Genomic DNA, 21,630 nt, shown 5'->3' on the forward strand with positions numbered 1-21,630 from the left:
TTAGACATAAGGAAGAACTTTTTCTCTCAGAGAGTGGTCAGGCACTGGAATGGCTGCCCAGGGAGGTGGTGGAGTCGCCATCCCGTCGTGTCCAGTTCTGGGCTCCCCAGTACAAGAAAGACAGGGATCTCTTGGAAAGAGTCCAGCGGAGGGCCACAAAGATGGTGAAGGGCCTGGAGCATCTCCCCTATGAAGAAAGGCTAAGTGAACTGGGTCTGTTTAGCCTTGAGAAAAGAAGACTGAGAGGGGACCTGATCCAGGTTTATAAATATCTGAGGTGTGGCGGCCATAGTGGTGAGGCCAGTCTCTTTTCAGTGGTACGTGGAGACAGGACGAGGGGAAACGGACATAAGCTGCAGCATAGGAAGTTTCGCACGAATGTGCGTAAGAACTTCTTCATGGTAAGGGTGACAGAGCACTGGAACAGGCTGCCCAGGGGGGTTGTGGAGTCTCCTTCTCTGGAGATATTCAAGTCTCGCCTGGACGCCTACCTGTGCAACCTGGTGTAGGGAACCTGCTTTGGGAGGGGGTTTGGGAGTCTCGATGATCTCTAGAGGTCCCTTCCAACCCCCACAATTCTGTGATTCTGTGATCCCTGACAGTGTTCAAGAGGCGTCTGGATGAGGAGCTACGAGATATGGTTTAGTGCTTGTGATAGCAGTGGTGATGGGAGGGCGGTTGGACTAGATGATCTTGTAGGTCCTTTTCAACCTTGTGATTCTATGATTCTAAAGCAAATGTGCACAAGGTTGAAAATTGCACGTGTTCAGCTTGTACAAGAGAAGCCTAAGTGTGGGGGACTGTCTTACCGCTGCCCATGTGAAGCCAGTAGGAAAGATGAAGGTAACTTTTTCTTTCAAATGGACATTTGCATTCTTACCAATGAAATTGGCTTTATTGCTGTTGGAATGTTGTCACTTGCCCTACTATAAGCTATCAAACTCTATTTCAGAGCCTGAATTCTTGGCTGAATTCTTCAGTTGTCCTTTCCCTCTGGAATTTGACACCTTATCTCAGACTAAAGACAAATGGTGCAGTCTATACAACTCTCATAAGTACCAACACCAATTAAAAGGACTTAAGAATCTCAGTCCTTCAAACACTGGCTTCTAATGAACCAGTGCTGAGGTACTGAAAAGTGCCTGCATCAGTTCTATGTTCAGCAAGGCATGTTGAGCAGATTCTTCCTTTGATTCACTTTTGTTCAGTTATAACTTAAGGAACTGAGGGACTCATACTGTTTGAATACCATCGTTAATTATAAATCTGATGCTATAAGATCTTGGAAGTGACATTCACTTCTGTCATGGTCCCTCAGATTTGGTCTTTGCCTTTTCCTGATATTTCCTTTAGAAAATGTTCAGTTGCTTGAAAGGATTTCTTATTCCTCTTTACATTATGAAATGCTATAATTTAAAGGCTAGTCAATCCAATGTCATACTTCTCAAGTTTTGCAGCTTCTGGGATATCTCCCCACGTCTTTCTTCTACATGTACTCCATTTTAGTATGAAGCATTAAACTCCCATTTGCAAGCATGAAACTAGGTTATTGACACACTGATGCATAATTATGCATTATGTTCTTTGCCCTCTGTATGTTGCCATTCTTATGATTTCTTCCTGCTATAGGAGACTCTTATGGGAGGAATTGGTGATTTTGGACTCTTCATTCCAAAGCCATTGGCATTGCTACATCAAGCCTTTCCAGGATTTGTCTTAAATCCTGGCTGTAATAACTGTGACAAGTGGCAAGATCCTCCTTACTTTCAGCAGTAATCAAGAACTGTAAATACTCAATAACACTTTTAAAAGTAGCTTTTCCAACTCAAGTCTGGGTTTCTAACCAAACTGTGCAACAAGTAGGTGACGTATCCCTTTCACTGCGTGTTCCCCTGCTTCCTCATCCAAGTTATTTCTCTTAGCAGTTGGTGGGTTTTCAGTATTTGGCGCTGAGGCCCAGAACACTTGAGATGAGAATACTGTGCAACTATTAGCTGAGCATGTACTTGCTTGTAGCTAACATAGTTAGCCTTAGAACGGTAAAATCAGTCACGTCATTGAGATGGTCTCTCTCTGATCTGAAATTGTTTCCTATAGAAGAACATCTTGTGGTTTTCTGTTTTAACTGCAAATGACTGCACAGAAAATAATAAGAAAACAATGCTGTCATTTCCTAAGGATCTGAAGTAGAGATTCTGAAGGACTCTTATCAGCTGGGCTTGGATCTTGGTAGGTTGTTCATCCTACTGTCCTCTAGTGCTGAAATACTGAGTATGCTTGGAATGTTAGATCTACTTGTCATGGGTAAAAATCTTCAGGAAAAAGTAGAGTTTGTGTATGCTCTTACAAATAAGTCTTGAGATAAAAACAAATCTGTTTCCCAGTACTAAGTTACAAGGTTATGAGGGCACTTGTGTGTTATTCAACACAGACAATGTTGAAGACTGTGGTTGGTAAATAACTTCTTTTTCACTTGTTCATTCTTTCTCTCAATGACCAATCTGAAAGATAAAACAGGAAAAGGTGTGAAATGTGCAGAGAAAGAAAATGCAAGTTGCAGGTTTCTGGGCCCACCTTATTTTCTGTCAGGTATGCAGTTGTTATGGTGCTACGGTAAATACTTGCTAGTTTTGAGGGGTGTTTTATTTGTTTCAAAACAACAGCAACAAAACCTATGAACAATGCTGAGTGTAAAAAGACAGTTGTTTACATCTGTGGAGTATGAAACCTGGTTTGAATCTACAACTCCTCCAATAATATGGATGTTAAATTTAATGAAATTAGACTGTAGGGAAGAGAGTGAGGACATATGATGTAATACTGATGGCTCTGCATGTGGTCTTAGATTTTAAAAACGTTTCTGGCAGTAACCTGTGCATGTTGCAGTGGTCTGCTGCTGAGACCTGCTTTGTTTTTTGGGTTTGCTCACTTATAACCAACTGAGCTGAATGAAGATTTTGTAGCTTGAGATGCACTGAACTCAGAATAGCATTGGGGCAGGGTCAGATAGGAACCTTGTAATGTGTGCTGCCTGGAGAGAGATAGTGCTGCTATGAAGGTATATTTTGCCAGGGAAATGTGCTCTCCAGAACCACTAAATCTTACTCATCTGTTGGCTGAGATCTGTGTTGGAAAGTTTGTTGACTCCTAAATAATAGTCCCAGTAGATGACATTGTGGTGCTTACAATTGAATCTTCTTACAATTGGGATTGGAGGCTATTTATGAAGAAATTGGCTATTCTTTTAGCTTTAAGTTTCCTTTCTTGACCAGGTGTTGGGTTCTGTTTGCATAAAAAGGGAGAAGGCATGTATGAATCAGTAATAAATCACATACATAACTGATTACTCCTTGAGCACTTTCCCATAAAACATTTGGGGAAAATAATGTACTTCTGACATGCTGTCTGCTTGTAACAGCAAAAACAGATTCAGGAGTAATCATCAGGTGCTCTGAGAAGGCAATATTCTGATTCCTGCTGACATGTTGAGTGGCTTTGTCTCATTTCTACCTGGCTTTGAGGCTGCATAAACTAATTATTCTTCGAAGATGGAGGCATGTATTTTTCCTAATATGAGATGCTTGCAAATAGATAAGCAGAAATAGTTTGTTTCTGATTTGGTAATTAAGATTTATGCTTCCAGGTTAAACTTTAAAACAACAACAAAAAAACCAAAACATTTTCCAACAACTTTTTTTGCAAACTCCTTAACCAATCACTGTGAACTAAAATATATCTTTGGTGGACTTGCATCAAATTTTGAAACGATGCTAAAGTAGAGAAGGTGCAGGTTTGGAATTTTTTAAATGCTGTGTTAGAAGGAAAACATTTGAATTTTATTCTAGCAGCTGTCCCTGGGTTTCTGCTGGTTTGGGTTTAACCCTTTCACGTGGTAATAGATCTGTTAGTACTACTTGGCTATTGTTCTGGGGATTTTTTCCTACCCTTGTGGCTACATTGCTTTAATAAAACAAAGATTTTGCTTGTACTGATGGTGGCAACATCTGCCAGGGGTTTGTCTCATTTTTCTGAAACCTGTAATTACTTGTTATAAGCCTAGTTTATCTGTACAAGTTTTCTAGAGTTGATTATGTTTAAAACTTTAAAGCGTTTTGCTCCACTAACTTGTGGATAAAGTAACTGTGTGCAAAAAGAGATATCTTCTAAATGCCTTCTAAAGCATCGATTTGTTTTCTTGTTTCAGTTAACTGTAGTTATAAGTGTACAGGAATTTGAGATGTTCTGATGATCTTTGCTTGTTAATTAATAATTTTGTTGTATTGTTAGTGAACTGTGTTTAAAGTTGGAAACTTTTGAATTGCTACTATTTCTATTGGTACCTAAAGCAAAATGAATTATCCCCATCTATTCTGTGTCCCTGGGTGGTATCTTTTAATATTAGAAATTAAAAATCATTTAGTTCTTCCCAGATAAAGGCAATACAATGGCACAGCAGACGGTTCTTCCTTGTATAGATAGCTGTAGCTGTTGTTATTGATTATGTATAAGTAAGAACTTTAGATTTCAGTATTGATTTTAACCTGTTCTTTACTTACAGCATAGAGAAGGTATGGTTGAGAGATGTGCCCAACTTAGCTAAAATCACTCTTTTCTGATGCTGTAACATAACCACCAGATTGATTTGCTTGAAGTTAAGTTATTTGGATCAGATTGTCGTGGTAGCTGGATTATTTTGAGCAGCTATACCCAGGTTATGTTTCTTCCCTAGTAGGCTTAAATTAAAAATACCTTTTCATTTGGCTGTGCCTTTTAACTTGAAGAATCCTCCAGAAGACTCAGCTGACAATAGGCTTATTCAGCAGAAAATTAGTTCTTACAGATACAATTCTAAAGAAGATATTCTGTTGATTCTTAAGTTTATATTCAGAAGGTGTGGTTTCCACTCAGTTTGTGGTTCTCAAGTTTCTGCCTCATCTTGTCCTTAAATTTCTTTGAAGTGCTGATTAAATTAAGTTTTGCTTGTACAGTAGCGAAAAAGAATCATAAATAGCTGTGGAAATGTTATAGGTGTTTATAAGTGGTTATAGATTTGCTATCACTATGTAACTTGATTTATTTTTTTCAAGTAGCTACTCACAGATTTAAATTCCTTTTCAGCTCCACTTACCTCTCAATTCCCCTCTGCCTGGAAGCGAGTTGACTAAGGAACCCTTTCGATGGGATCAGAGGTTGTTTGCTTTAGTACTTCGTTTGCCTGGTGTTTCATCACCAGAATCAGAGCAGATGGCAGGGGTACCAGTGGATGATTCTGCAATCACACCGATGTGTGAAGTCACAGGAGGTAGGTGTCCTGGCTTCCTTTGACAAATCAGTGACTTTGAAAATGAATTGAACTTGGCTTTGTTAATCAGGTATGTGGGGTGAACTCTTGCTGAAAACTTAGAACTTGATTACAGTAAATCTAATGACCCTGCGTTAATGCTTCAGATGTAACTTATCTTGGAAGAATTTGAATCTACTTCCTTTAGCAGTAAACTTATTTCTTAATTCTTCTCAGTATCATAGTTAGAAATTATAGCAGTTGAGTCTGTAGTATAGTTATGATAAATTTATGTCATACTTTAATCAAAGCAAGCCAAAAGTGTGGGAAATGCTTAATGTTTTTTTTTTTAAGAGAATACACAATGCAATGCATGATTTCTACAGTGTAAAATGCAGAGTAATTCTGCAAAATTGTTGCTTTTCTTGCCTTTTTAACTCTTACCTGTGAGAAATTATATTCAAATTTGGGTGTTAGCTTTTTAATACCTTTGTAAAATGCTTTGATTACATTGCATGCTAAAATGTGATGATTCTTATGATCCATTGCAGGAGGTTTGGTAGAAAGCAAGCAGAAGGATTTTAAACATTCCAAAAGAATCTGATTCAACTACTTCCTGGCTAATGTAGGCTTGTGCAAGTAGTGCTTTGACTGAAATTTTTCGACAGTTGTGTTGATGTCTGTCACAAGGGGGAGCCCATTTTCCATGCATTCAACCAAGAATTGGAGTTAATGTCATTAAGGAGCTAGAACCCAAACATTTCAGATAAGATGCATGTAGCACTATCACTGCTTTACTAGGCTGACTTGGTCCTTAGAGTGTTTGGCATATGCTTTAAATCAGTAATCTATACCTATTTTGTTGAGTGTAACAAAACAATGGCTTTGAACAATTTGGGTTAACGCTGAGCAAACTTCAACATTGGCTATTCTGTTCTAGGTCGATCATACTGCGTATGCTCTCCAAGAATGCTGAATCAGTGTCTTGAATCACTGGTGCAAAAAGTGCAAAGTGGAGTGGTAATAAACTTTGAAAAAGCTGGACCAGATCCCTCGCCGATTGATGGTACTTGATGTCTTTTATATTTTGATATCAGATGACAATGATGATGTCAGTATAGTTTAGTGAAGTTAATATAAGAATTGCCAAAACCAAAGGGAAACTTGAAATTTAGAGTAGCAGATATGACTCTGCTGTCCTTACATTCTCATTCTAAATGTAGCCTAAGTCCATTTTGGGATGTTCCTAGTCTTAATTGTGTGTATGAAATATTGTCTTTAAGCATGGAGATATGAAGGTTAACTGGGAATAATAATAGGATATTATAATAATAGGAGAAAGGCAATCTAATGGTTATGAAGGACTTCAGATAACTCTCTCAACTGTGGTTCTGTAAATATTCAATGCTCACTTGTATTTTCATCATTTCTACTTTTTTGCACAAGTGTTTGTTGAATAGAATATTAACTGAAGGAGTATCAACCCTGGGAACATAGTTCTTGAACTCTTCACAGAAGCTACTAAATACTCTTTGAGTTTTAATACTATTTTGATTTATAAAGCATTTTTTCTTTGTAGATGGACAGGTGGATATAACTAGGCCCTTTGGACCCCAGCCTTGGCACAGCTGTCACAAACTCATTTATGTCAGACCAAACCCTAAAACTGGGGTTCCTATAGGTCACTGGCCTGTTCCTGAATCTTTTTGGCCAGATCAGAATTCACCAACGCTGGTAAGTACTGAAGTTAGATAAAACAAAAGGGGGAGTATTCCAGAATTTCCTGTCTAATTATTTTTAAGCCTTGAAAGATGTGCTTTACTGGGGCCATTGTAGAAGCTCTATTAACTAAGGAACGTCACATGAAAATCCATATTGTTGTTATGTTAGATAATTTGCTCATGAGCAAGTAACATGGTATTCACTTTGAAGCATTAAGAAAGTGATTGTTGCAGATAAGTCAGCCTAGTCTATGCACAGTGTTTGTCAAAACTCTTAAAATACCATTCCAGAAATAAGATGGCACTTGGTCTGATAATGGACAACTAAATTTTATTACCTAACAGATGTTAATAGAAAGAAGATTGTATGACCTTACCAGTTTTTGCATCCTTGAGATAGTTCTGTTTGCACTGTAGCTGATGAATACAATTTCATCTACTGTTTGGTGTAACTATATTTTTAGCTTATCCTAAGTAGAGAAACTTGCCTTTTTTTAAGTGCTATCTACAGAATTAGTTTTCCTTGTTGTTGTTTTCATAAATAATATATGCCAGTGCCTTTGTATGAGAACTAATCTTTAGTATAAAATATTTAGTTCTACTTATCTTTGAAAATCATTGAAGTGGCACTCGTGTGAAATTGTATAATTCTTCCCTGTCTTTCATGATGATTTTTGTTGATTTTTGATCCAAAAGTAGTTTGACTAGCTCACTGAGCTTCTCATGAAAATTATGTTTGCAAAATTTACTCTGAAATACAGGTTGTTGTAAAATGATGCAAGTATGAAATGATAGTCAAGTTTCTAGATGTGGTGTTGCTGAGATCTGTCCCATTCCGTGAACAAAAAAGCAAATTAATATAATAAATCTTGTAGTCATTTAAAAAGCAAAAAGCCACTGCACTGGATATTGGAAAAACTGCTCTGTCAGAAAGCTGCCCTGTGTACTTCTTGTAATCACTATCAGTAGTATATCTGCTTCCTTTCACTGTGAAAAATTTTTACGATTTGTCTGCTACTGTGGATCTTGATTGACATTGCTGAAATAGATCTTGCCAAGTGAAGAAATGTCATTCCAAATCACTGAAAACTTGAAGCTAAATTGCAAGAAGATGTGAAAAAAAATACTTTGCTCTTATAGTGTGTATACCTCTCTCATAACTGCACAAAACATTGGATCACTGCGCATGCAGCTAAATTCCTGTAGACATCAATTGAAATTCCCAACTGAACCTTCCCTATGTAATGTGAGGGAGCTGCATTTGCTTATAGTGTTTCAAGACTTATATTTCCTGACTTTTATGACTATACAGTGCTAGAACTTAACATCCTGTTTACTTAAGAATTTGTAGTTACATTTTTCTTTGCCCCCTGATACACTGTGGAGTTATCTGAAATAGGCCTACCTCAAAACTGTTTCATATAATGTAGATGGTACAATCAAGGCATTCTTAAATGTATGTGAAAGTCTGCTAATGATTCTGTTGGTACATCAACATGTAAATGGCTGCTCTCACTGCTTTGAGGTAAAAAATAGTTTTGCTGTCCAATCAAAACTTATCGGACTACTCAAGTCTTAGCATTCAACTTCTTTTGCAGCCTTTTTATTCTTAGTATAACTGCTTCATGGCTTGGTCAGAAACTCCGCCACAACTATTTATTGGAGGCATCTTCTTTCAAGAGAATTGCAGTTCCTTCAATTGAGTGGGCCTCCTGTTTTGTGTGCACTTGGACAGTACACCTTCCTCAGAGAGGAGATACTCAAGGCAAGACCAGCTCTGTGGACAGATAACATTTGGCTGGCTCATCCTAAAAGGAAGAGACTAAAGTTTATAAACTTGTAGGAAAAATTACTTTCAAGGTGAGGTGTTAGGAAGGTCCAAGAAACTGTGTAGCTCATCTTACGTATTTATTAGTTGACTTCTTGTAAAGAGACTAAATGGAAGGAGACTTCCAGGTGAGATCTTCCTCAGATTCTAATAGCCTTGGAGGAGGTTAAGGGTAAGTATAAAAGCTTTAGCTCCTCTCCTGAAAGTCCTTTGAAGTAAGGCATATGGTTCCAATTTTTGTCACATAAAAATTTGCCGCCTCTTTGTTCAGCAAAAGAAATTACAAGTGTTATCAACTTATATCTGAAACTTGAGATTGAAAGGCTTTTTCCCTATAATTAATAAAAAGATTACAATTAAATTGCCTGAACTGAAAGTTTTCACAATTCCAGTTAAAATGTGAGTTGCTGTAAACTCTTCTCATATGAATCACTGTAATTCAGTTTGAAATTGTTAAATATAAAATTTGCCCCTAAGGAGACGTGCTGTTAAACAGAGAAAATCAACAAATATGAAAGTACAAAGCTTAGTTCTGCAGGGTTAAAGTGGGCATGCCCCGAAGTAGCATTGAAGTCCACACAAGGATTTACTTCCATTTGTAAAGTTTTTGTGTATATGTAAGAAATTTTATTGTTGTGAGCTTAGTAGGTAAAATGACTAGTATTTAGAAAATTAATTTCCAACAGATTTCAAGACAGTGGCAATGTCAAATGATGTGCTTAGGACTTATAAGTATGAATCCTGTATTCAGTAGGCTCCTTAAATGTTTCTTTTCAAAGACTGTATTTTAGTTGTCGTAGTACAAAGAAGTTTTAGTCATTGTATGCAGACTCATTAACAGTGGAATGCTTATATTTAGCCACCTCGCACTTCTCATCCTGTGGTGAAATTCTCCTGCACTGACTGTGAACCGATGGTCATTGACAAACTGCCTTTTGACAAATATGAGTTAGAGCCTTCACCACTGACCCAGTTTATCCTGGAAAGAAAATCCCCTCAGACCTGCTGGCAGGCAAGTAGAAAACACACTTAATTGTAGTCTCTATAAAGCTATTTGTCATGTAATTTATTCTAGAATCAAACTAGGATGCAAAACTTTACATATACAAATACATAAAAATGTGCTTAACTTGTAATGTGTTTTATTGCAGGTGTATGTGAGCAATAGTGCAAAGTACAGTGAACTTGGTCATCCTTTTGGTTACTTGAAAGCTAGTACAGCCCTGAATTGTGTGAATTTATTTGTGATGCCTTATAATTACCCAGTTCTTCTTCCACTGTTAGGTAAGTACCAGACCATAAAATCTTTAAGTAGTAAGCAACTGAAAAATTGATCTGATCTAAAGAGTTTTATCCAGCTGCTGACAGTATTAATCACACTTACAGAAAGCTAGAATGTTAAGCAATTTTATCCATAATAATATTTATTTCACTTGTAAACAACTGTGTGATGTTCCTGACTTGTGCCCAAAGTGCAAGAATAATTTATGTAATCATTCTTTTAGATATGATGTAGTCTCACTTCTTTTATTTTGGTAGCCATTATTCTCAATCTATCATCTCATTTATTAAATTGATCAGGTTCCATCTTCTGGCTGCAACTTTAATCTTTTGTGTATCGATCTTTTGTGTATATTTAGTTTAGTTATATGTTAAAATAATATATTTAAGCTTTAAGGAATTAGTATTTTCTTAGCATTTCTCCTATTAGGGAAAAAAAAGATGTCTTTCATTGTGTCTCTGTTTTTCATAACCATTAGATGACTTGTTTAAAGTACACAAGGCAAAGCCAACATTAAAATGGCTGCAGTCATTTGAAAGCTATTTGAAGACAATGCCTCCTTACTATCTTGGGGTAAGATGACTTGGTTTTCAAGTTTCTATTTTATTAAACAGCTATAGTTACCTTTCCAGTATGAGTGCTTTTTTTTTAACCTCTTTCAAGTAGAATATATATTTTTAAGAGAATAACTGGACAGTGATACTCTTTTCACTGTAGTCCTGTGAGAAGGCTTAAAATTTGAATATAGCAACAAAATTCAACAACTGTAACTAATAAATGATTTCTGTTTATGACTGATTCAGTATGAATGGAATGATACTTTAAACAACAACAAAAAGACCTGCCCTGAAAAATCTGTCTTTTGTCTTTAAGGACTTCAGGTCCTGTCTGAAATGGGGGCAGTTTCTTGAAGTATGTGTATAACATGTATAAAGTTAAACATGACTTTGCAATATATTCCATGTTTCAGCCTTTGAAGAAAGCTGTGAGAATGATGGGAGCACCAAACCTTATAGCTGACAATGTGGAATATGGACTTAGTTACAGTGTCATTTCATATCTCAAAAAGTTGAGTCAGCAGGTAATGTTGAAGCACAAGAGCAGTAAAAACTTGTAATATCAGGATAATATCTTAAAATACTCAAGTTCAAGAGTTTTCAAGGAAAAAGAGCAGGAAGATCAAGTTAATGCCTTCCCATAAGTAATTAATATAGAAGTATTTTGGTTCTGTGAATTGAAAGTAAACATTTAAGCATAAATTTAGAGTGGACTGTATAGATAGATGTGGAGATACATATTAAGATCTCTTGTATTTAAGGAACATTTATACATGTCAGTAGCATATCTTTGTCCAAAAGAAAACATGTTATTTTACTCTATTTTTTTCAGAAAATAGGGATTTGTACTTAGATGTATCTGAATCAGAATGTGGCTTTTGAAATGGCAAGTGTTCAGTAAATGAAAACTGAACTGACGTAACCTCAAATAAGTATACATACAAAAGTTGCAAGTGACCTTTTGTAAAATTATGAAGTTGTTGATGCTATTCAGAATAGTGCATGTATCTCTGACTAGTCCCCTGCACCAGCTAAGACATTTCTGCCCTGCTACTTTTGCTTTTTTGTTGAGCTATGCATGTTAAGCTTTCTTGTTCAAGATAATGGAAGAATGCAATAAGCTTGAAACTTTAATAGTAGTGCAAGTACTTCTCATGTAGCTAACAAGTTCTTATAGATCAGATTTTATTTAAAAAAAGTGAATATAAGATATTATTTGACAGGGGAGCAAACTTGCATTCTAGAGCATATTCTAGCAAATCATGGTCACATTGCTCAGTGTTCTACTAAATGAACTAATCTCTCAATCTAGCCTTTGTGGACTCTTAAGATGCTATGACATACACTGCAAATTGTACATAAAGCTTTTCTCACTTCTGAAAGGTTCTACCAGTAAAGGCACAGTATTCTTAAGTACAAATTCAGATTTTGAGTAGTCTGTAAATTTATATAAAGCTGAAAAACAAACATTGGCAAATTGTCTTGGCAAATTATTTCTAGCTCTTTGTTCAACTGTATTATGCCCCAAAGTTGGCATTTATGAACATGTTTAATTTTGGTACAAATCTAACAGTGCTGGGGGTTGAGGTCTGTCTGGTCAAATAGGATTGGGTATTTTCATGTATTTCCTATTTGTTATTTAATGTTATGACTGTCTGTATTGAGCTTTTAGAAAGCTGATACCATTGTATGACTGATCACAACTATAGTTGTGAGAAAATCAGTCTTGAAAGCTAGCATTTAGCTCTTGTAGCAGAAAACAGTTTGAGTATAGATAGACTTGCAGAGAATTGCCAGTCAAATTATGACTTCTGAAAATAAAAGCATTGCATGCATATTGGTGCTTAGTAATGGGCAGCAGAGGGAGAAATATGCAGAAGACCTAGGCACAAACTGTTCACTATATTTGAAATTGTAGTAAACATTAAGTGGTTATGTACTAAGCACTCCTTAAGCACTCATCCTGGTTATGGTCGTCATAGTGTATTAGCACATTGTTGAATCTTCTAGGTAGGAATTTAAAATGAATAAGTGACTAATTCTTTTAAGAGCATATTGTCAATTTTATTTATTTATTTATTTTAAATTAAGGCCAAAATAGAGTCCGATAGAGTCATTGGCTCTGTAGGCAAAAAGGTAGCGCAAGAGACTGGAATTAAGGTCAGAAGCAGATCACACAACCTGTCTATGGCACATAGGAACGATTTTCAACATCTGCTACAGGGAATTACTGGGGAAATTCCTCATAGACCTCTAGACTTCAATATGAAGGAGTATGCTGGGTTCCAAATAGCTTTGCTGAATAAGGTAAGCACCACTGTGTGTAATGTTGTTATTTTCAATATACTACCATTGAAATGCTAGATATTGTTCCATGCTTTGTGTTAATTGAAACTTTAATTGCTGAAACCATAGGATTTGAAACCTCAAACTTTTAGAAATGCTTATGATATACCTAGAAGAAATCTTTTGGATCAATTAACACGAATGAGATCTAACTTATTGAAGAGTACTCGGAAGTTCCTCAAAGGACAAGATGAAGGTTAGTTATGTGGGTTTTTTTTGTTTGCCTTTATGTGATATTGCTTTCATTAAGTTTTGGAAACTCAACAAATATTTATTCATAAAAGCTTAGCAACCATTTGCCATTAAACTTGACTCTTTTCCTTAGCTAATTGGAAGAAAAACAGCTGGGCACAGAGGATGCAGATTCACTGCTCTGTCCTTTAGTCTGAGGAGACTTGGCCTTTTACTTATGGATTCTTTGTTCACTTATTTTTTTTCACCAAGTTTCATGATGTATCTAAGAAAACTTGAGGGGATTTTTGAACATTAAGATCCTTTTCTATGTAAGAAGTGTTTTGTGAACAGGGGAAAGATGAGCTTACTAGGTGCTGTCAGTGTGATTCTTTTGCCCTTTAGGTCAACAGTAGTTGTATAATTGTTTCATTTTCACTTTCATTTATGTCTTCTGGCACTATGTTAGAGCATCTAACAAATAGAAGATGATTTAAAAAAAAGTGGAGAAAATGGGTAATGCAAGTGAAAGTGTATGCTGCATTATCACTTGGTCACTGATGTTTATCTGACTTAAGTAGTGACAGAACATCATCTGAAATCAAAGAAGTTGCTCTTTGGTGAAGGGGTTCAAACATCAAAATTTACAATTATTTTCTCTGCTGTTTTTGGTAGCTTATATTCTGCTTGATGAAAGGCTTAGAAGCTTCAAACTTGTAAGTTTTCAGGTCCTGTAGATTTCAAGACTTTGATTACAGTGGGGAAAAAAATCACTGTTGCTTCAAGAATGTGTCAGTCTCAACAATTACATGTGATGTACCCAAAATTGGATAGATGTTTATCAAAGCTATATGCAGCATGGCATTACTACTCTGCAGTACTGTAGGTTTTGTTTGTAGTAATGTTTTAGATAAAATTTATTGCAAGTCTTGTTTTTTTTTCCACCCATCTACCTGTTGAAAAGCTATGGGACACTCTGGAAAACTAAAATCCATGCATGACAGCTATTGCTTTTTCCATGTCATGATGGAATACACGACAGATTCATTTAAGCAAGCTTTCTGCACTCAAAACATGATGTTGTAAATACCAATTAGGTGAGAATAATGGTGAGTTTTGCACATCTACTCTGTTAACGCATTTGATAAGACTGAAAATTTGAGATGTTAATGTGGATATAGACTGAATTCCCATGACATGAGTAGTATAATATATTAATAAATCATCCTTTTACAACAGATCAAGTTCACAGTGTACCTATAGCACAAATGGGAAACTACCAGGAATATCTAAAACAAATACCTTCTCCACTCCGAGAGCTTGATCCTGATCAACCTCGAAGGCTCCATACATTTGGCAATCCATTCAAGTTGGACAAAAAGGTGACTTTTCTGTACAGCTTTTTAAAAACTTACTGTTGTCTCTACTGCTGGTTAGACTATTCAAAGAGTAATGTACAGGAGAAGTATTTCCAAGTATTTGGGAAGGCATCTTGTAGAAGGAAGTTCCTCAGATGTTTTTCATCAGTGTTAACATATGAAGAGCAGTCTTTATTAGAAACCAGTGTTATGCCTTCAAAGTGCTGTTTAAATGAAATATTTGTCACTGTAGTATAGATAATACCTAATCATATTTTGTTTGCCATTTGAGAAGCTGATAAATAGTGGCATATTGTACATTATTGCCCTATGAGCGTCACTGCATCAGAGTATTCACAGCATTTTATATTATGTATTTCTGGATTGAAGTTTTAAGCGTTCTACCCATTAAATACAGGGAATGATGATAGATGAAGCAGATGAGTTTGTGTCAGGACCTCAAAATAAACATAAAAGACCTGGAGAACCAAGTATGCAAGGGATTCCAAAAAGGCGTCGGTGTATGTCTCCCCTGCTCAGAGGTCGACCACAAACTCCTCCAGTTGTGAATAACCACATTGGAGGAAAAGGACCACCGTCACCAATCACACAAGCACAGCTTGACCTCGTTAAACCTATTCCTATTCACAAAAGTAAGTGAATTTTTGTATGTAGAGAACTTGGTTTTTATTTAATTTTATGTAAGAAGCTTGTTTATATGGAAAGATCACTGGCTGATTTCCCAAATAGGGCAATTTTTGGAAATGAGGTATTTAAGTGTGCAGTGGGGGCTTATCACAGAGTTAACATTGCCCTTCAGACAGAAGTCTCTCTCGTGAACTTTCCAGTATAAACAATGTATTTCCCGTATTAAATGAGGAGGCAGTGTAAACAAAAGGGCGTTCTTCTTTTTCCTGGAAATTTACAAGCTCCAGAAGTTATCACAACGTGAGGTTATTTTGAATTTCACTGTAGCGCTGTGAATTTATTTTTCCTATTATTGAGCTGAGGTACTCTGTAAAAGTCTTGCTCTCATTGTTCAGTGAGCAACAGCTGTTCAGTAAGTTTGTCAGCTCACTTTAATAAGGAAAGAAGTATGTCACAAAAGTACATTTTACAGGTTCATTCTTTGCTTTGTTAATAATATATTTATCAATTTTCCCTTTCATGTGAAGAATACAGATTTTATTAAGCCCATTAATTGACAGGAAATAAGCTAATGTGCTCATTATTACAACCCTGAAAGAACAACCAACAAATGTTTTCTTGTGCCTGGCATGTATAATAGATAGACAAGCAGGAGCATAGTTTTAGAAGTATTGATGTTTGTTATAGTTTCAGTGACCCCTATCAGATCATAAAGAAGGTAAAACTTGTAAATGTAATGTTTTATTGTATTTTTTCACTTGTTTTTAGCATCAGAAGCTAATAATGAGATTGCAATGGATGATGTGGTAGAGAATCATGTTACAGACCCACTTTCATCAGATGATTTCCCAGATGCTGTGGATTCTGAATTTTCAATGTCTTCTCCATTCAATTCATTGGATCGATCAGCAGCTCATATAGAGGGTGCAGGCCATGAGCATCTAGGGAATAACTTGAATGTTGATGGATTTTTGGAGAATCACGATGAATCAAGTAGTAAAGAACAAAATACTGAAGATAGTTTGCCACTATCTTCAACCAGCAAAGGGAAAAAAACAGTGCCCTGCAGAAGTTCCAGAGAGATTAATATGGAGCTGAGAGCACAGATTATGAAAGAGATCCGAAAACCAGGAAGAAGTAAGTATTCCAAATCTCTTCATTAAATGACTGGCATGAGAGCTAGGCAAAGAATTGATATTATTTTGCCTTTTCAGAAAAATAGTAAACCGTGAGAGGGAAACAAAATTGAAAGCTAGATAGATTTGTTTTAAAGCATCTTGTAAAAACTTGCTTGGAGGAATGATTAAAATATCACTAAATCTGTCAATATTCATGAAAGTAATGATCTTCATTATTGATACTAGAATTATAGGTATCCCAGTAATATTCTAAACACCACCATTTTATTATGGTTTTTAATGTTAATGTTGATAAAACTGTATGTTATTGTTATGAGCCTGGGTTTTAGATGATCTAACTTAAAATCTCACAGAAGCTGAATTAATTCTCTTGCCTTTGTTCACATGAAGCAAAATGTTATAACAGACATCTGTTTAACTGTTTTTGCTCTTATTTCTTTAAGAATATGAAAGAATCTTCCTTTTACTGAAGCATGTACAGGGAAGCTTACAAACCAGACTGATATTTTTGCAAAATGTTATTAAAGAAGCTTCGAGGTAGGTCACTGAATTGTAATTAATCTTATAAAACTGCACCATCTACTGCTACTCATAACAGCTTGACATCCATGCAGTCCTTTGTCTTAAACTTCCCACACAATGCTTTGTACTATGAGTAAATAATTTCGTAGAAAAAAAACTCTGGAAATACATAAGTTTCCTGATGCTTTTTGCTTCATACTGAGTCTTAATGTTAGTAGCTGTAACTGCTAAATCATCACAAAATTAAGTGAACAATGGTGTAGGAAGAAAAGGTAATTAGAAAATCATTTAACTTCTGGGGTTCAAATGAGAGTGTACTGCTAATTTGAAAACTTGAAGGCACTGTGCTTTACTATGAATAAAGCTTTCATAAGCAGTTCAAATTCATTATTCTGCATCGACTCAAAATCCTGTCCAGTTCTGAGATCCAGATGTGCTCTATGAAGATGTCTCTGCTCTTCACATTTTCTTTAGAAATAGAGTAGTTCTATTTCTACCATCTCAGGTAGTAATTTGTCGTAGGGAAAGAGTTTGGTGTTTTAAAACCCATGTTGTTAAACCAGATAGCTGTCCTTAAGGTGTCCCTAAACTGTATTTGCCTACCCTGCTATGTAACCATTCAAAGAAAAAAAAAAATAATTATGATTGGAATCAAGAGTGTTGGATTTAAAAGGAATTAATGATTTCAACATTATTTAGGTTGTATAACTTTGAGTGAATAGTTTTTCCTCCTCCTGTGTTTTCATAGAATTCTTTTTTTTTTTCCTTGGCATTGTTGCTCAAATCTTGATTAAATAAAAATCAGTGATACTTGTGTAAAACTGTGCTTGGGAGTTCAATGAATACTGAATATTGGACATTTATAGAGCTTCTCTAGCCTTCTACTGCCAGCACATATCGATTTAGATAATGTTTTTCCTTTAGCAGTAATTCTTTATCATGCTTTTGCTTGAGCTCTTTCATGTTTTATCACCTGTCAAAGCTGTTGCATAGCCTGTAGATTATACATGCTTTCTCATCGTCACCAATACAATACTGTTTCTCCTGTAGTCTTTGGCAGCCCTTAGTGAGGTTGGAATATTTGTGCCTCTGAAATTTGACTCTTTGGAGCCACTGTAATTCTTGTTTCTGTCGCACAGCTTGTCTATTCCAGTATCTTGCGTTGACTCTTTCCCTACAAAACTTGGCAGCAGTTGAGTCTTGCTGTCAGATGCATCAGATCTAAATCCTGTCTCTCACCATAGCCAACAGTTTTTTCTACCTACTGGTAGAAAAACTTGGCAATTCAATTTCTTTTGACTGTTGTAAATATTATTAGTTTGTATGTAAGAGCAGCTTAATCCTTCCCTCCTTTTTTTTCTCCTAGGTTAGGTGATTGTAATGCAGTCACGTTATCCACCTGGATAACACCACCTGCAATCTCTGTGCAGTTCTGTCTCTGGGTGCTTCTGCCCTTATCCAGGCAAGCTATCTCTATTAACCAAAGTTCCCTGCTCCCTGTAGGAAACACTTCCAAGTTCTTTGCAGTTAAGATGCAGTTAAGTTTTGCTAACTGATAGCTGATTCTTTCCCTGCTCCAAGGAGCTCTTTTAACGGAGACTTAGGAAAGTTCTTGAGCAGTGCAGCAAGAAAGCATGTGTTTAAAAACAGTTCCCATTCAGTTCTGGAACTTAATCCAAAAGAATGTTATGAGAGGAGATGTCTAAAATAATCTAGGGTTTTCTTCTTCCTTTGGGAATGATTTGCCATGTAGTTCTTTTACTACTTAGTGAAAGTCAGGGATGCATCTTGCAAAAGATGCAGAAATCAGGAACAAATAAAGCTATCATTTTTAAAAGGCAAAAACCAAGGTGAGGGACATAGTAGATTTTTTTTTTTCCGGTTGACTGTGAAATATTGAGGAGATTCAACATCTCAATTTCAAATTTCAATTCTGATAATGACTTTTTTTATAGCTGGTGGTAAACTTCTGGCTCAGCCTGGGGTGGGTGTGAGTAGCAATTGTAAGGACTCCTTGTTGAACACAAGGAATACAAATTCCCAATAGATGGCTTTACAACCTAGCACAGAAAAAGTGATACAGGGAAGGAATAGGAGGAATTTCTCAGTGAAGGTGAGAGGTCTTCAATATTTTCTGGAGCTGGCATAGCAATCTATTTATGGTCTCAGCACTAAGTGTTCTTTACTCTCTGCTAAATAGAATTGTGGAATCATATAATAGCCTAAGTTGGAAGTGACTTCAAAAGATAATCGGTTCCCAGATTTTATGGGAAAAGAGAGTCTAGATGAGATTATCCAGCACCCTTTAGTCTAGAGCAAAAACTGATAAAATTTGGATCAAAATTCTCCAAATTGACAACTTCTCGGTTATTCTATTGTTTTCTAAACAGAGAACGTTAAGCTATTAATGTACATAACAAAATATAATGTGTCTACCTAAAGAAAATCCTAAACAATATCCATTTGTAGTATAAGTACTGGAAAGAGTTAATAGAACCTAAAAGTAATAATTAGTGCTCAGTAGCTGCAGTTACCTGAGAGTTTTTTACCTAGAAAAATCAGGAAGCTCTGCATTTTTTGGCAGAGTTGACAAGTAAGTTAGGAAGAGTTGATGCTTAATTATGTTAGTTATGGTATCAGTTGCTATGGTGAAATATTTCTGTTGTCCTGAGAAAACTGCACTATAGTGTTTAACATTTGGAAGAGGAGCTTGGGACATGCATTGTGGGGCTGGATGTAGTATGCTGCTCTGTTGGCACAAGGATTCACACTGATGTGGTAAATTAGTAATCTGTATTTCCCACCTTTCACCAGGCTTAATTTCTAGGAAGTGTCTCCTGTTAGCTTGTACAGCTGCTTCAAATGGACTTGATCATTGTTTCTTCTCAGAATATTGACACTTAATATAAACATGTTAAATTTTTATTGGGATATGCTGTATAACAAAGTACTTTGCTGTTAGCTTAAGTTATTTGGCTTTTTATTTGGGCAAATGAGGAGTTAGTTCCATATTTCCCAGGTCTATACTTTGCAACAAGTAAGAATCAGTTAGGAAAGCAATGATGAATGGAAGTGAAGCAGTACTCGGAGGGTGGGTCTGTTATGAGTTACTGGGAACCATAATGAAAAGGATGGGAAAGTACCTATGGCATGGACGTTCAAGAGATAGTGATTAGGAATGGGAGTTCTGTTTCCCCATAGTCCAACTGGGATTGTGGGGAAGTTTGCTCTTTGGGAATTAGGGCAGATGAACAGGCATGGACTGGGAGGCCTGCTTGGGAACACACTTTTGCCAGAGTTTAATAAGATCATAGTACTGAACTCAGAGTACAGTTCAGAACAGTGCTGAGTTGAGAAAGTGTGTGATCCTTCCATTGCTGCTTTGAGCTGCCAAAGCAGCTTGGTCAGAAGTTACTTCTTGAATGCAGAAATGTTGCAAGGGGTAGGGTTAGCTGGAAACAAGGAACAGCATGCTGCAAGACAGCGGTTTGAGCAAAGGAGACAATGTTCTCATGGTCAAATTTCTGTAGTCTGTAGGGAATGAAAGTACAGAGACTCCAAGTATGGTTTACATCTATATTTTCTTCAGTTTCTCTCAAACTTTTTATTTGTATTTTCTCATCATCTTGAAACATGCTCTGTACTGTGTGATGGCTATTTTGTCATCAGAACCAAATTCTCTTCTGTGATTGTGCCATGAAGGCATACAAATAATCCCTAAAAGCTGCTGCTACCTTTAGGATTGTAGTTCTTTCATATGTTTTCTTTACTTTAGAACTTCTGGAAATAGAAAACAATATTTTTCTGGCATTACGAAGGCTGAGTGATGTTTAACCACACAATAGGACAGATTTGTAGTAACCCTGGTTTGTGTTCTCTCCCTAAATGGAGAAGCAAGTTAGTAATTTCCTGAAGTTCTGGTAAGCAGCAGTACATGCAGTGCCATCACACAGTGTACCTAAAACGATAGTTCAGTAAAAGTTCTACTAATGATACTTGAATGTATTATGTGCATTCATTAATGCCTTGTTTTAAATACAGGTTTAAAAAACGAATGCTGATAGAACAGCTGGAGAGTTTTCTGGAAGAAATCCATCGCAGATCCAATCAGGTCAACCATATCAACAGCAGCTAAGGAACTGCACACCAGAGCCACAGCAGGGCACTGCTGTTCTTACTTGCATTCATTTTTGACATGCACTCTTATCTCAAGTTCTGTATATGAAAGAATGAGAAGCTGCTCTATAAGAAGATGAGAAAAGCATCCATCATCTTTTTTTCTTCCTTTCTGTTATTTTGTAATGTGAAAAATATCACTAAAACATTTTTATTTAACTGAATGGAGAACTCCTTGTCTGTTCATGGACTTAAGTGTCACTTTCCCTCAGGTTCTATTTTCTTATTCTAACCTTCAAAACTATCACCTCTTAAGGTTGAACTTTGCCAAAAAGTTGATTTGTAATTTTCAGAAAAAAAAAAGCACATACATAAAACAAGGTAATGTTTTGTATATACAGTTATTTTGGATATATTATTGTAAGTTGTATAAATGTATTTTGAAAAATATTTAAGAAAAGCACTTTTGTTATTCCATCAATAAAAGCTCTATTTTAATGTTTGTGTGGGATTGAGTTCAATTTATACTGGAATGGTTCGTTTTACCTTGCTTTTAGGGAATTTCCATTTTTCAGTGTTAGCCCAATACTGAATGATGAGCAGGTTTGTGTCACTGAATATTCTGTTCTTCATTAAAAGCTACTGAAGCAGAAGCAGGATT

The 21,630-nt window shown here is 36.2% G+C and overlaps 1 protein-coding gene across 3 annotated transcripts in view; it reads left to right on the plus strand.

Annotated features, from left to right (window-relative positions):
• INTS6 (integrator complex subunit 6) overlaps positions 1-21,467 on the plus strand; it is a 41,964-nt gene extending 20,497 nt beyond the window's left edge. For 2 of the 3 annotated variants that reach the window (XM_010728782.3, XM_019612129.2), the window contains 14 exons: positions 5,119-5,302; positions 6,222-6,347; positions 6,861-7,015; positions 9,690-9,842; positions 9,982-10,114; positions 10,591-10,685; positions 11,083-11,193; positions 12,761-12,976; positions 13,085-13,211; positions 14,426-14,568; positions 14,963-15,197; positions 15,961-16,329; positions 16,775-16,868; positions 20,895-21,467. In XM_010728782.3, the coding sequence (XP_010727084.1) occupies positions 5,119-5,302; positions 6,222-6,347; positions 6,861-7,015; positions 9,690-9,842; positions 9,982-10,114; positions 10,591-10,685; positions 11,083-11,193; positions 12,761-12,976; positions 13,085-13,211; positions 14,426-14,568; positions 14,963-15,197; positions 15,961-16,329; positions 16,775-16,868; positions 20,895-20,988 (2,235 nt within the window). In that variant the 3' untranslated portion in view covers positions 20,989-21,467. The remainder of the gene's footprint in view (positions 1-5,118; positions 5,303-6,221; positions 6,348-6,860; positions 7,016-9,689; positions 9,843-9,981; positions 10,115-10,590; positions 10,686-11,082; positions 11,194-12,760; positions 12,977-13,084; positions 13,212-14,425; positions 14,569-14,962; positions 15,198-15,960; positions 16,330-16,774; positions 16,869-20,894) is intronic. The other variant, XM_031557844.1, reaches the window with a different exon arrangement.
• Positions 21,468-21,630: the final 163 nt, after the last annotated feature.

The sequence above is a fragment of the Meleagris gallopavo genome, chromosome 1 (assembly GCF_000146605.3).
Source record: "Meleagris gallopavo isolate NT-WF06-2002-E0010 breed Aviagen turkey brand Nicholas breeding stock chromosome 1, Turkey_5.1, whole genome shotgun sequence".
Taxonomy (NCBI): Eukaryota; Metazoa; Chordata; class Aves; order Galliformes; family Phasianidae; genus Meleagris; species Meleagris gallopavo.